General features: G+C 44.2%; 1 protein-coding gene across 23 annotated transcripts in view; it reads left to right on the top strand.

Moving 5' to 3' along the window:
- The window catches only part of ADGRL3 (adhesion G protein-coupled receptor L3), a 492,473-nt gene that overhangs the window by 388,885 nt on the left and 88,362 nt on the right, over positions 1-15,226 (top strand). For all 23 annotated transcript variants that reach the window (XM_069012991.1, XM_069012990.1, XM_069012994.1 and 20 more), the window contains 3 exons: positions 838-1,143; positions 2,848-2,951; positions 11,946-12,131. In XM_069012991.1, coding sequence (XP_068869092.1) covers positions 838-1,143; positions 2,848-2,951; positions 11,946-12,131 — 596 coding nt within the window. The remainder of the gene's footprint in view (positions 1-837; positions 1,144-2,847; positions 2,952-11,945; positions 12,132-15,226) is intronic.

The following is a 15,226-nucleotide window of genomic DNA, read 5'->3' on the forward strand; positions in this document are numbered from 1 at the left end:
CACGTGAAGCTCAGTGTGCACAAGCACCTTGGTCTAAATAGGAGGCTAAATAAGGTAATTGTAAGGTGGGCATCCTTCAGTATTCCACACACACTCAGTGTGGCTATTGCAGGATGTACAGTGGGTTAATGCACTTTTAAAGCAGGTTCCCCACCTCTTCCTGCTTGACTGCTCATTGCAGGTTTTCAATGAATTAGCCCACTGAGCATTAAAGTCTTGATATGGCTGGGCTGACGTGCACCTTTGCTTGTGTCACATGGCCTGCAGATCAAGGGGCCAGGCATTGCTCTTGGGATGGAGCAGCAAGGCATGAACCTCAGAGAAAATTGACAGCTTGCTCTGCAGTACAGCCTCCTGTTCGCCCCTCTGTGCACTTCTGATTTGGGAATGGATTTGTAGTTTGGTTTTGGGTTTTGTTGGGGGTTTTTTATCATGCCATAGAAAATGCTTTTCTGTCCAAACCAGCTGGGCCTTCAGCAACACTTAACAATTAAAAGCACTTCTGTGCTAGGTGTTCCCTAAAAGACGGAAAATAAGATTTTTACATTAAAATGCCAAGAAGAAAAATGGTGAGGGCATAAAGCGCTGCTTTATTTTCATCAAGTGCTAGGGCTTTTGGAAAATCAGTTGTGCTCCAGTGGTCATTACCCCCCTGTGTGCTTCTCTCACTGTTTGCTCCAGCTTCTCTCTGAAAGGTGCCTGTGCAGAAAGCCTTGCCTTAGTTGTAGCTCCAGTTACACCCTGCAGGCCACCGGAGCCATCAGAGGGGACATCCTCAGAACCTAGGCATGAGTCCTGTTCCCTTCCTCTCTCTAACCAGCTCTGCCTTTGTTTCAGGAGTATCGACATCGGGGGCTCTGGGCCCGGGCAGCACCACTGCCAGCACCACGCCGCGGGTGGCTACCAGCACCACTGGCCGCACCACCACCACGTCGGCCTCGGGCAGGAGGAACAGGAGCACCAGCACCCCGTCTCCCATGGCTGATGTCCCCGAGGACATGACCACGCACCTGCCGCCCGCCTCCTCCCAGCTGCCGCCGGCCGGAGCGGAGAGCTGTGACCCCATGGAGGCCCGCGACATTATGTGGTCTCGGACTCGGCAGGGCCAGGTGGCAAAGCAGCCGTGTCCCTTGGGCTCCATAGGTGAGTCAAGGGTTGGGAGGACACAGCAGGCTGTCTCCACTTCCTATGGTACCTTGTCAGTGTGCAGCCAGTATTTAAAACGTTGTGGGGTTGTGCTTGATGCGCTGGAAGAGCCTCTGCCTCCAGAAGTTGTGTACACTGCGCTTTACCTGGTTCTGCCTGTGTTTGTAGCCTCTGGGCTCACTGGTGTGTTGGTGGCTAATGCTTTGCTTGTTTTGCTAAGAGAGGGGACAGGGGAGGAAATCAACAAAACTTGTACTTCGAGGCTCCTGAACCCATGTGAGTGATTTTTCAAACTGCAGCCAGCATCTGGTATGATCAGCTGAGAAAGTGGGGGGAGGAAACAAAGCCAAATCTTTCAAAATGGTTTATTGCTTATTGGATTTTGCTCCTTTTCTTCTGCTCTTCCCACAATTGTTTTCTTGAAAAATGTTGCTTTTGGAAATTTTCTGTTCAATTTGAAACATAGTCGAGTTAAGAATGGGTTTTGGCATATGGTTCATTTTGCTGTGTTTTAACAAATGCAGTTTTCTAAAAATAGTTATTTTTCATGCTAGTCTTGGTGTCCGGCCCCAAAAGCTCAGTTTCAAAGAAGAAATCTTAAAAGTGGAGGAAATTGCCTGAAAATGAGCGCTGAAGGGATCTGACTTGTAGAGGAGAGGCTCTCTGTTAATTCTCCACTCCTGGAGGGCCATTCACACCTGTATATACGAAAACTGACTCTGGAATTTGGTGAGGACAGACTGATAAAGCGTGTGTTAAAGTATGAGGGTCATGGAAAGGCATAAGTGGTGAGAAAGGTAAAGAATGTTTTTGCTGTCTTTCCCAGGCCTACTTGGTAAAATTAATGCAAAAAGTATGATGTGGTTCCCAGAGATGGGAAAGGATATTCTGAACCAAAGCTGTGAAAAGGAAAAAAAAAAAAAAGATGAAAAAGGAAAATGGAGGTGGGATGCAAGAAGTTCTTTTCCTAAGCACAAGAGCTAAGGACTGGATGAAAATAACTAAGGAAAAAATAATAGCCCAACTTATGGATAGGGGATGGCCATAAGCCTTTCCCATCTCTAATTTTGGTGATTCATGCAACTTGTTAAAAGCTGTGATATATTAGCAGTGATGCATTTCCCTTTGTCTGAAAGGGTCTCAGGCATTTTTCTGTCTTTTCCAGAAGGGATTGGGCAGCTCTTCCCAAACAAAACTCTCCTCTAAAGTCCCTCTTGACAGCTAGGGGCTGACAGTAAACTCCAGAATTATATCTTGGCGTTTGTAGCATTCACACTTTTGTGTGTTTCCACCCAAATGTTGTAATGATGATTCAGAGCCATAAAATCTTCATAAAGCAGCAAGGAAGATGAGGCACAGGGTCTGATTCCAGATCACCAGTGGTGGGCCAGAGCATCCAAGGTGCTGGCTTGGTGTTCGAGATCTACTTCCGATTTCTTAGTACCTGGCAGCTTTCCTGCAAGTCCTCTGTCTGTAATCGTTGTTTGCCAAATTGGAAATAATATTCCTGCACAACATCGTGGGTCTTTTATGTCTTAGGGCCTTAAAGGACCAAGATGATGGGAGACTAGGACACTGAGATGACTCAGAAGTGTCCTACTCAAGACTTGAGCACTAATAAGCTCCCAGAAGCCTTCGACACGATGCACTCAGGGCAAAATGCAACCAGTAACACTGAACACAGCGACTTTCCTATTACAGGTGTTGCAACTTTCCGGTGTCTTGCGCCTGACGGTATCTGGGAACCCCAAGGACCTGATCTGAGCAACTGCTCTTCACCCTGGATCAACCACATCACTCAAAAGGTAAAACCCTTCCCATGTGTTGACTGCTCTGAGTCTACACAGTGACCTTGCTCAGCTCCCTGGTTTTCTCACACATGGAACTTCAAAGGATCAGCAGTTGCACATAAAGCATGAGCCGTGCATAGTGGCCAGGAATTGCAAGGAGAAAAAAAGTGTCTCCTGGAAATTAAGGCAAAGAGTGTAAGGAAAGGCAAGTGAGAGGGACTGGAGAGTGGAATTGAACTAGAGTGAATGACATTTCTTGTTCATGGCAAGGAAAAGAAGAGGGAGGAGGAGGTGGGTGGACATATGGAAAGTACTGAGTTGTTGAAAAAGGAAACACCCTTTCATGCGTCCTCAAGGATTTTTTCATGTCACGCAAGCACACAATAAACCCTGTAGTTAAGAAATCTTTACCAAAGAAAGGCAGGCTCAATGGGAAATGTTTGATTCATGCCCCTGACTTTCTGTTTTTAACTTCTGCCCAAATTATAAAAGAACTGATGGAATAGAAAACAATGCTGCAGTAATGCTTATCTTTTGACTCTTAAGTCCCTTGATGAATGTTTTCTAGCACTTCATCATTTATCAGTGTTAAAAGTGCATTAACATGTGACAATAGAAGTTCAAGACAAGCAGAGCTTATTTGGTAGCAATATGTTGAGCATTTTTGTTATTAATGCACAATGGTGCTTTCAGCTGATTTCATTACAAACAGAGACCAGATGTATGTTTACGCCACAGAGTCTGTGGGCTGAATCTTTATTACAGCAATTTGTGGGGTTTTATTCACTCCTTTAGCCAGAGCCAGCGAGTCCTGGCATTGCAAACGAGCTGTGCTGCTGCACAAGAGTGACACGGCACTCCCACGGAGCCACTGCTCTCTGGTCAGTGGGATGGGGTCACCCCACAGTCAAGACTCTTGGGCATTCTCCTCTCTGCACCCCATCTCAACTAAGACCTAATAATCTGTGAACAGCTAGCACTGATCATCCCTATCTTGCTTCATCTGTGCTTATACCCCTCCCTCCACAAAGGAAAATGTCAATTAATGTGGGGCTGCTGTGATATGGCACAGCCACTACAGAGCCTGTGGTTCTTCTGTCCCTCTCCTGCCATACACCCAGCGAGCTGATGAATACAGGCTGCCTTTGCTGGCATTAGCAGCTGTGTGCAGCTCTTGTTTTATGACCTATGTACTTACCCTGGAGGGGTTAATATTACTTACTCCAGCCATAATTCACCCAGGCAGCTGGGAGACCTCTTGCTGCTCGGTGAAGATGACTAGGCCGTTAGCCATTAGCAGAGGGAAATAATAGCCTGCACTGATGAAATCTCCATCAAGGTTAGGCTTATTTTATTTGAAACCCTAGCTATCATTTGCGTAACAAATGAGCCCCATTTAATTTGTTACGCGCTTTCAAAGCAGGCTAAAATTGAACAGGCAGGTTTTCAGAAATGCCCAGCAGGTTACAATTGGGACTGGATTTATTTTTCTTCTGAAGGAATTTAGTTACGTTCAGCTTTGAATACCTTCTATCAGTCAGTAGAAAGACTTGGGGAATCTATGAGATGACCCTGGATCTAACCTGTTTGCCTGAGATGGAATTCGTTGGGATCTTGGGATGTGTGACCCAACCTCAATGAGAACTGTTACAAAACATCAAGACTTGTCCAGAGTGACTTTGGAGGGGAAAGCCCTGCCAGGGTTGCCTAGGGGTTTGTGTTGAGGGTTGCATTCATTGAATCATTTAGATTGGAAAAGTCCTCTAAGATCATCGTGTTCAACCATTCACCCAGCACTGCCGTGTCCACCACTAATCCATGTCCCTAAATGCCATGTCTACATGTCTTTCAAATCCCTCCAGGAATGGTGACTCAACCACTTACCTGGGCAATCTGTTCCAATACTTGACCACTCTTTCTGTGATGAAATTTTTCCTAATATCCAATATAAACCTTCCCTGGTGCAACTTCAGGTAGTTTCTGTTTGTCCTATCATTTATTACCAAGAGAAGAGACTGACACCGACCTTGCTACAACCTCCTTTCAAGTAGTTGTAAAGAGGGCTGAGATCCCCCTGAGCCTCCTTTTGTCCAGGCTAAACGCCCTCAGCTCCCTGAGCAACTCCCCATAAGCCTTGTGCTCCAGACCCTTCCCCAGCTTCACTGCCCTTCTCTGGATTCCCTCCAGCCCCTCAATGTCTTTTGTGTAGGGAGGGGCCCAGAACTGGACACAGCACTTGAGGTGTGGCCTCACCAGTGCCAAGTACAGGGGACAATCAAACTGTCCTGGTCCTGCTGGCCGCACTATTGCTGACCCAGGCCAGGATGCCGTTGGCTTTCTTGGCCCCCTGGGCACAGCTGGCTCATGTTTTTATGCTGGGCAGCTTTCCAGCTACCCTTCCCTTTCAGCCTGTAGCACTGAGTGGAGTTGTTGTGAGCCAAGGGCAGGACCTGCACTTGGCATTATTTGAACCTCATCCTGTTGGCCATGGCCCATTGGTCCAGCCTGTCCAGATCCTGCACATGCCACGTGAGGGCACTCAATGTGGTATTGCATCACGTTTTCAACCTCCAGTCCTCTAGGATATCCCCAGTTAGCCAGGACTACTGATAAATGATGGAAAGTGGCTCAGCAAGCTCTTCTGCCAGCTCCTTCAGTACCCTCCAGCTCCATGGACCTGTGCACGTGTAAATGGTGTATCAAGTCACCGACCATTATTTTCTAGATTGTGGGGGTTCTCTTGTGCTCCCCATCCCTGTCTTCCAGCCCGGGATGCTGGGTACCCTGAGGAAAACTGGTCTTGCTATTAAAGACTGAGCCAGAGAAAGCATTAACTACCACCTCAGCTGTTCCTCGTTCTTTGTCACTGTATTTCCTCCCTTGTACAAGGAGATTCTCCTTAGCCCTCCTTTTGTTGTAAGTGCATTTAGAGAAACATATTTTATTGTCTTTTATGTAAACAGATAAAACAGATGATATTCTAGCTGAGCTTTAGCCCTGCTCATTTTCTCCCTGTATATCCTCACAACATGCTTGTAGTCCTCCTTAGTTGCCTGCCCCTTTTCTAGAGGCCACAAGCTGTCTTTTTTTTTTTTTTTATTCCAGCCAAAGCTCTCTGTTTAGCCAGGTCAGTCTTATTCCCCACCAGCTCATCTTCTGGCACATAGGTATGTCCTGTCTATAAGATTCAGTAGGATCCTTACTGCAAATACAGTTTTAAATTACTTATGAAATAACCAATAATCATTTGGTTCCCCTGCCCAAGCAAGAGGCTTGAAAATGATCACTGCACTTGAAGATGGATTCATCCATACATCAAGCACTGGTTTCTAACATCCCTGCTGTGGATGGGATGCTTCCCAAAGCTCGCAGATTTTCTCCAGCACCTCTCTGAAGATGAAAAAGGAGCCTTCCTCCTCTGAGTCAAGCCAGCTTCTCTTCTTGCTGCTGTGGGGGCAGCTAGAGGGAGCAGTAAGCCATCTGTTCTGTGAGGACAGGGCTGGTCACACCCTGCAGCTCAGCTCTCCTGCATCCCCAGCTGTCCTGGGTCACCCAGCCCACTGCAGCTGCAGCACAGCTGACAAAATGGGTAAAAACCCTTTTTTGTCAGCCAGGGTTCATACCTGCTCAGCATGCCTTCATTCCTAATCAGCTTTGTCTCCCAAAAATCTCCTGTCACCTGCTGGATCCAAACTGCTCAGGAAGAACGGTGATAGGTCCCCTGGAGGGATTTCAGCCAAGCCAGGAAGGATGGTAGGGAAATGCTGTGCTTGCTTTCATATCTCTGTAGTGAAGTAAGAATGATTACTTACTTCTTCTCTTTCTCCTGCTGTGCTCAGGCTGCAGATTGGGTGTTTGCCTGCTTGCATCATGGTATTAGGTTTTACAGACATTTCCTAGCTTCCATTAGAGTTATTGTGCTTGATGGAAGATCAGAACAAATGTTCTCCTCAGCAATTCATTGGCCTCCTGACATTTACTTTAACTTTATTGTTGGTGCCTACCATGCCCTCATAACAGAGCGGGAGAATAAACTTGCCTCTGCGATTGAATTATGCACTGCTACCTGGGTTATTTCTGGAGTCAAGCTGTAACAGGAAGCAAAAAGGTCAGCTTTGGATACATTGCATCATCCTGATCATGAGGTCACGCGTTCAGTCTCAGCCTGTTTGTTTTGCCTCCTACTTTCATCAGTGCCATGCTTAGCACAGCGTGTGACTTGCCTGAAGACACCTCTTCCTTGCTGCAGCTTTCAGTTGTGGGTGCTGCCTGGGAGGACAGGCACTGCTGTGCTTGGCTTCAGGCCTCTGGAAGAGAGAAGGGCCTCTTTTGTAGCAGAACAGAAAAATGTGTGCCCTTCACGAATGCACAAAAAGCCTCAATCTGTAAATGTAATGCACGTGCCACCCATGCCCTCCTGAGTGGCCTGGATCACGGACTCCCAAAGAGCAGGCGAACCTGAGGGTTCATAGCACCTTCCTGAGGTCTTGTAGATCTGCTTGTGTCTGTTACAGGGAGAGTGAGGTTTTGTGTAGGACATCCCCACATCGTCGTGTCCAGGTCTGAGGGTGCAGTTACAGTCCTGATGACAGTGTGATGAAATCCTCCATCCAAGTTGCTTTTGGCAGTCTGTTTTCACAGCACCTGAAAACCTCTGTTTTGGAGTAGATGCCACAGAGGGTGGCTTATTAAAGGGTCATTAAATGCAGTTTAAATTGTTTGAATACCCTAGTTTCAAAGCCACTTTTTCAGTGTTCTCTATATCTGCTGTACTCTATGGAGAGCATTGTCTCTTCTCCCAGGCAGCTGGTAAAAGCTGATGCAAGAGGATGCAATCCTAAGATGTGCCAGGAGAGGTTTAGGATTTTAGATCAGGAGGCATTTCTTCATCGAAGGAGTGATTGGGCACTGTATTGGGCTGCCCAGGGAGGTGGTGGAGTCGCTGTTTCTGGAGGTGTTTAAGGAAAGGCTAGATGTGGCACTCAGTGCCAAGGTCTAGCTGACATTTTGGTGTTTAGTCACAGGTTGTACTTGGTAATCTTAGAGGTATTTTCCAACCTAAATGATTCTGTGATTTGAAAAAAACAACCAAAACCCCAAAGAATCATAGATATGCTCTGACTCTTTTCTGTGAATGCACACATGTATATTGGAATTTCTGCTAGGGAAGGAAAAATGCCATGAAGGCTTTGCAGTGTCAGAAGCTAGCCCACAGCCCCTCTTATGACCTTGCTACCCAACTGCAGCAGCTAATGGTGCCTGGTGAAACCTGTCAGATGTTTGTTCCTCCAGAGAACAGCATCAACTCCATGGTCTTTCCAGCTGACCAGTCTATCTGTATGTTACTGTTTTTAAAAATCCTAGTTCAGTCTTTCATGCCATCTTTTTTTTTTAATATCAGTTAGCTTCTTCAGGAGGCTGCAGGAAAATATATTTGCCTTTATGACTGCTGGTGTTTTAGCTCATTTGCTCCCTTCTCAGCATATTTCTTCTTTATTCTGAATTTTTCTCCTTAAATACTTATTTTTTGTGATTTCTCTCATTTTTATTCTACTGTCCTCTTCTGCAGTTGGTTTCCTCAGAGAAAGGCAGGGCTGAAACAGCGATTGCTGCTGCAGGAGGGTCTTTCTTCATCTTTTCCAGACAAAACTCCCTGTTTCTGTTCGTTGGCATATATGAAAGAGGCAGGAATATATGTCCTCTCCAACAGCTATTATTTCACAGTCTTTTCACTCAGAAGAAGGTGCAAGATAGTGGCACAAACTTGGAAAATATTAGCAGAGTGTTACACAAAGGGATTTCAGGTGTGCCAATGATCATTTGTAAATCTGGCCTGAATCCTGCCATTATGCCCAAATGGAAGAGGGGAGCAATTTTTTTGGCAGACCTATAGAACTGTGTTTTGTGTGTTGGCATTGTTGGCAAGAAACATTTTTTAAGTCCTTCAAACTAGCATTCCAAGACTGGTTTTAATCAGTTTGTAAAAGGTAAAAAAATATAGGCCAAAAAACCCCAGAAACCAAAAATTTGGTTTCAAATTCCGTTTGAGCAGAATGTTTTCTTTTATCCCAGAATCCTATTTAGTTTTTAAATTTAATTTTTTCATAATCAAGGTAAAAAATGTTAAAAAGTAGTTTCATACCAGGGAGAGATACATTATTTTCAATTCCCTTTATTGTTCTTGAGCCTCCCAATAGAAACACCAGCTACTTACACATTTTTTCCCTGCTTCCTACTTGCCTCTCAATATCAGCTTGAGCCATAGAGAACCTCCAGGGGTTGTTCCTGTATTCCTATGTAACTATGTCAGTGTTTGGGTTAAAGAGTATTACATGTTTTGGAAGAAATAACACAAAGAGCTCATCTTCCATGCAACAGTAATGAAGAGAAAGATGCAGAGGAGTGCTTCATAGAAAGGAAGTAAGTTAGTAATGCATCCTCCTGGGTAGCAGTAAGCTTTGCTGAGCATTATGTAGAATTAGCCAAAAAAAAAGGGTTCCGTCCTGTTGTTATAAGAGCCCAGATATATATCTTAGCCCTGGAGTATTCAGCCAGCATTTGGGATTCATAACAGTTGGGTTTCACAGCACTGCATAGGAAACACTTCAGTTTCAGTGGAAAAAGCTCAAAAGAATCAAGGAAATGAGCATTACCGTGTCACACAGCCATCATTTTGGACACCCCTCTCATGCACACGGCCAGAGTGGAAAGAGTGTTTCAGCACTGCTCTAGTGACTTGTAGCTGCACATTCTGTGTGACCATGTATAGGTGTGGAATTGTCAGTGCTAGGATTACTAGCACTGACAATGCTAGTGCTTCATTAGCTGTCAGCCAAAAACATTTTCCCAGAGGAATGGCACATCTGTGTTTTCTGGAAACCTGGGCGTGTGAGATAACTTTGGGTAAATACTTCTGTGTCCCAGGAGTTCACAGACTTTGAGCTTTAGTCTGCCTTTTTATCAGGCATTTCTTCCATTGCTGCCTATTTTTTGTGTTGTTTGTTTGATCACACTGTAATTCTTCAGATTTGCAGTTTTTAGGGTCAGACCAAGAGAAAAGGAAAAGGGTTAATTAGTGACCAGCCTGCATCACTTTTGCAGACAGATAGGAACAACAGCAGCCTGCAGGGAAAGAAAACTCTTGTGTTTGCCTTTGTAGCAGCTGAGCAATTTTCTCTGAGTGTGCCAGTTTGCATAGGTGTGTGGTCCAAGGGAAAATGTGAGCATCACATAGTGGGTAGCAGGGGTTTTGGGTTTTTTTCCTGATGTATCTGTAAAAAAAAATCTTGAATTTGTGCAGTTTTCTGCAGAGCTTACACAAACACAATGTGTCATGATACATGCTAAGCTCCAGCAATGAACTGCAGGAAAATGTTGAAATTGATTTCTTTATATTGAGGGATTTGATGTAGTTGTTCCTTAAGGTTCTGAGAGCCAACAGCAGAGGTCAAAATTCAGCCTCTGTGCTGATGTGTGGCTTCTTTGGCTGCTTAGGAGAGCAGGCAGCTGTAAGAGTAGGATCTGGTTTCTATGGCATTAGTCTTCTGTGTAACAAGAAAGAAATAATTCAATTTTTGAATATATCTTATCATCGCTCTAATGGGAAGAACAACACATTATCTCTTTTATTTATCTTCTCTATATCGTCATATGCTTTAATTCTCTGAAGATGAGCATATGAACATCTTGAGTTAGATTTCATTAAATCAGATCGGCTTTTGCTGTCAAATTGATGGAAGTAAGTTATTCATTTATAACTCAGCTAATTGATTTACAGAGAGGTAGAAGCTCAGCTTATAATCTTTCCCTAGAATCTTGCTTTTATAATAAGCACCAGAAAGTGAGGGAACGAAAAATATCTGATTTCTAGCTGTTGGTAGATAAGACAATTGAAAATTCATATGAGGAACCCAGCAGAGTTTGCCATTGAGCCTGACAGAAAAGTGGGACCTTCATTTATGTGTGATCCTTTATAATTTCTCCTTGTCCCAGGCATATTCCACATGGATATGCAATCCAGATCACAGACTGGTAGATAATGAATAAAAGACCAGCAACCTGCAGGGGTATTTTTGTAGTGGGCTGCTCATGAAAAGGAAATGGGACCAGCTGCCCTGTCTCAAATCCCCATGGCACAGAAGACAAAAGGGAGTACCAGATAGGGAGAGCAAAAGAGAGCAAGAAAGGGGGAAAAGCCACAGGGAAAAAGTGAGAGTTGCCCAAATAATTACACAGTGAATTTCCCTGCATTTGTGACTCAACTAGATGATACAAGTCTTTTAGCAGAAGATTCAGCCAAACAACCTACTGGCTTTTTCCTTCCAGTGGCCTTATTCTTGAGCCTTTTGCTCTAGAGTTAGGATGCTTTTACATGCACTGAGTGTCACCAGCCTCATGATGGGTTGCTAGCGTGGCAAGGAGCACATCTCTTGTGTGCATAGGCTAAGTGATAAATTAGCACCTGATTATTAAATCAATAACATGGAAATTGTGAACTTTTTGCTCTGCTTTTTCTGGGTTATGTCATCTGGTTTTGTTCCTTTTACAAGGAACTCTTTTGTGCAGTTGTGACAAAAATCATCTCTTCATTATCACATAAGCTTCTGGAATCAGAAACTGCATTTTCTTGACAGGAGAGGCTACTTACATGGTTTGTTTTTTTCAAGTGGCATAGTAAACCAATGGGACAAGCTAATTAAAGCCCTCCTTAGCATGGAAATCCCATGGAGAACAGTGCCCAGTGAGAAGAAATTGTTGAAGCCAGCATGCTTGACTCAAAAAACCATAGTCAGAAAACTATTCATGATCAAACCATGAAGACTCTTGTTGTAGTTGACTTCTTGGGAAAGGCTTCTATTCCTCCTTCCTTCTCTTCTCCCTCATCTGTTTTCTTCTTCTTCTTCTTCTTGAGGGGAGCTGACCTGCCTAATACTGTGGGGTTGGAAGGCACTGGAGTGACACGTCACTGAGAGCTGGGGACAACCTTTCCCTCTGCTTTGTCACCTGCAGATGAAGTCGGGGGAGATGGCCGCCAACATCGCGCGGGAGCTGGCGGAGCACACCAGGAGCCACTTGTACGCCGGGGACATCGCGTACTCCGTGTCCGCCATGGTCCAGCTCGTCAACCTGCTGGACGTGCAGCTCCGGAACCTGACTCCCGGCGGGAAGGACAGCGCTGCGCGCAGCCTGAATAAGGTGAGAGCAGTGGGGCTCGGGATGGGGCAGGAGGCTCGTGGGAAGGTCAAATGGACATCTCTGTGTATGAGGATAAACAGTGGCAGACAGAAACATTCATTTACACCGGAGATACCGTGATATTTGCACTCAAGCTTTCAGGCTGCTTTAGTATTAGAGGGTCTTTCTAGTGACAGCGCCTCACTTAGCCCAGAAGCACCTTAACTCCATTACAGCAGTGTGGTTTCTGTGCCCACGGTTTAAGAAGAATTATTAGTCCTTTTGTCATTTCCAGAAGTAAGTGGAATTGCTACATAGCACTAAAGGTGCTAGGAGTTACCAGTTGTGGGAGAAAATATGAGCTGTGGACCCTGTAAGAATACATTTAAAGCTGAAGGTTTCCTTAGTGAAAGGCCCTCTTCATCACTGAATCTCATGTAAACACATGGGATAAGACTTAAATAGGATTCTGACGGTGAGTTGTGTGGGCCTGATTATAAAGACAAAGAGCTGCTGGACCCTGTGACTATGAGCACATGGTTATATTGGCCACCCAGTTAAAATAAGACACAGAATTTTGTTCCCAGCTGCATATCAGGCTCTGACAATTCTGGCATTCATGTGACCATGAACAGAACTTGGTCCCGAGATTATATGGGGAATAAATGATCCTAAACCTGACATTTCTTTGGTGTTTTATGAAAGGAAATGCTTTTCAGAGAAGTAACATGGTCTTTTTTCTTGTAAGTTATTACTGTAGACTGATGCTGTTTTAGATGCAAAGGGCTTCAGGATCGTTTGAGATTTCAGTCGCATGGGAGCTGAACTCCTGCATCTCATGTGCTTTGCATGTGCTGTGAATTGGGTTATCCTGATGCTTTTAATTAGTGCTGCTTCCAGCCATTTTATAACAATGTAGGTGATAATTATATTAACTGATACATCAGCATAACATTATTTGTTATAATCATACCATGGTTCTTTGTTGAAATGATGGTGATGTCTGACAATATCAGGTAAAACCAGCAATTAATGTCACCTACTAACAGGTTTCATGGTTGTAGTTCTGCTTGCTCTTCTGAATGTGTCCCAGCCACACCCAACATTTTGTCAATTCAGCTTTGCAAGCACATATTTTCCATCTTTTTTTTTTAATCTCACCCTATGATATTTGTTTCAATTACATGAAATGGGGTTGTATCATGAGGGCAGGTATGAGTTACTGAGGGGAGGGGAAGACTGGACAAGGCAGAGCTCCTCAGCTCAGCTGTCACTCCCAGGGTCCCCATTGCAGGTTTCTTCCCCCTGCCATCAGCTTTGCACAAGCAACTCATACAAATCAATTGCATTCCACATTAAAATTCTGGACCATGTGAAGTCCTGCAAAACAGCGATGCGAGTCAGTGATCCAAATGACAGGCTCAGTAATTTACTTACTCTCATTCCCCACTTAATTCTTTAGAAGAGCAACTGCTCTGTGTTCATTTAAGAATGCATGAATTCAACTTGGAAGTAGTATTGGGCAAACAAAAGGCAGCAGAGTTACTGCTCCATTTTCCCCTTCGCTGATCAAGAGTATTTCAAAAAAAAAAAAAAAAAAGGAAAAAAGTAATTTGCAAAGAGTTTTGTTTAGTGCTGTTTAGTCAGAAAGAAGAAATAAAATAAGCACTAGCCATTAAATATTCTTTTAATCATTAAAGGAAATGTGCTGGGGATCTGAAAGTAATCACCTGTGCTGTTTTGTACTGGTGGGATTTTTTTAACAAGCTGATGTACAATGAATTGAAATAAACTGGCATAATCAGAATTTTTAAAAGCCATCATCGTTCAGGAGCCACTTTTCTGTCACTAAAAGCTTTATGCTTTCCACTGGATCAGGCTTAATTAAGGTAATAATTGTTCCATTTTAGACTGGGAAGACCCCCAAGTGGATAGGTCTATAATTTTCAGCAAGGCTTTCTTTGATCTCATTTATTTCTGTAAAGTCTTCATACTGGCCAGATTTACCCAGAGGAAGATTTCTACTGTTACAAATTGACAAATTAGAAATTGAAATTAGGCATTGCATGATACCTGGGTGTATTTTGTTTATTTCAGAGCCTCAAAACTCTCAAGGACAAATTTGGCTCTCAGCTGTACTAATGGGATTGCACTGCTGTGTGTTGAGAGCACAAGTTGCCCTGAATCTCTGTTGATGTGCAATTTCCAACCAGGCACATCAGTAAAAACAAACCCAGCCAAGCCAGTGGCTCTGAGCAGCCTGGTTTTGTGAGCTTTCCTTGCAGTGATGCAGAGCTCACCAATTCCAGCTCACTGCTGCAGACTGCCTGCCAAGCCCCAGGTCTGCCAGGATGGGTCCATACAGTTCCAGACTGCATCAGGATGCAGTCCTGCACACATCTTGCTCCCTGGGGTTGGTCCTGCACATCTGAAGCTTGGTTATATTTCACTGTGGCATCATCACTGTCTGCTGCAGAGCCCACTCTCCTTTTATGCAAATAACCATCAGCCTTATCCTTTTCAGCCTTGTTTGATGTGGAAATGTCATGTGTGGTCTCCAAGCTGTAAGGAAAACATCATCTCTTGAGTATCTCTACTAGACTCCAGTGTCTTCTACCATCTAACAGCTGCTCTTGCAAAGTTGCCAGTCTGTGCTTCACTTCACTGAAAAAGGACTAACCCACATTTCTGGAGCCAGTCCTTCCAGTTTTCCACTGCTGCCTAACTCACACTCACTCCTTTAGTGTGGTTGGTTTTTCAGGAGCTGTTTAAGAGAGAAATGAGGTGGTTTTTTCGCAGGCATTTTCTTCAATTTTTTTCCCTTGTTCTGTCACTAACTTGTTTTTTCTATTCCGTCTTTAATCTGCTTTCTTTATGGACTCAGCTTCAGAAAAGGGAGCGCTCTTGCAGGGCCTATGTCCAGGTATTTCTTGTGTTTTTAATACACGTGTCCAGTTGTTTGACTGAATGACTGTGAAGTGGGTCTTGTCTCTGTGAATAATCTGATTATTACCACCTTTGTGGCAGCAAGTTCTAAGGTTAAGGTTACAGGATAATAATGTCTTTTTTTACCTCACCCCACGTGCCCCATTTCCTTCAGACTTGAAAAAATTTGG

Source organism: Aphelocoma coerulescens, chromosome 4 (assembly GCF_041296385.1).
Source record: "Aphelocoma coerulescens isolate FSJ_1873_10779 chromosome 4, UR_Acoe_1.0, whole genome shotgun sequence".
Lineage (NCBI taxonomy): Eukaryota > Metazoa > Chordata > Aves > Passeriformes > Corvidae > Aphelocoma > Aphelocoma coerulescens.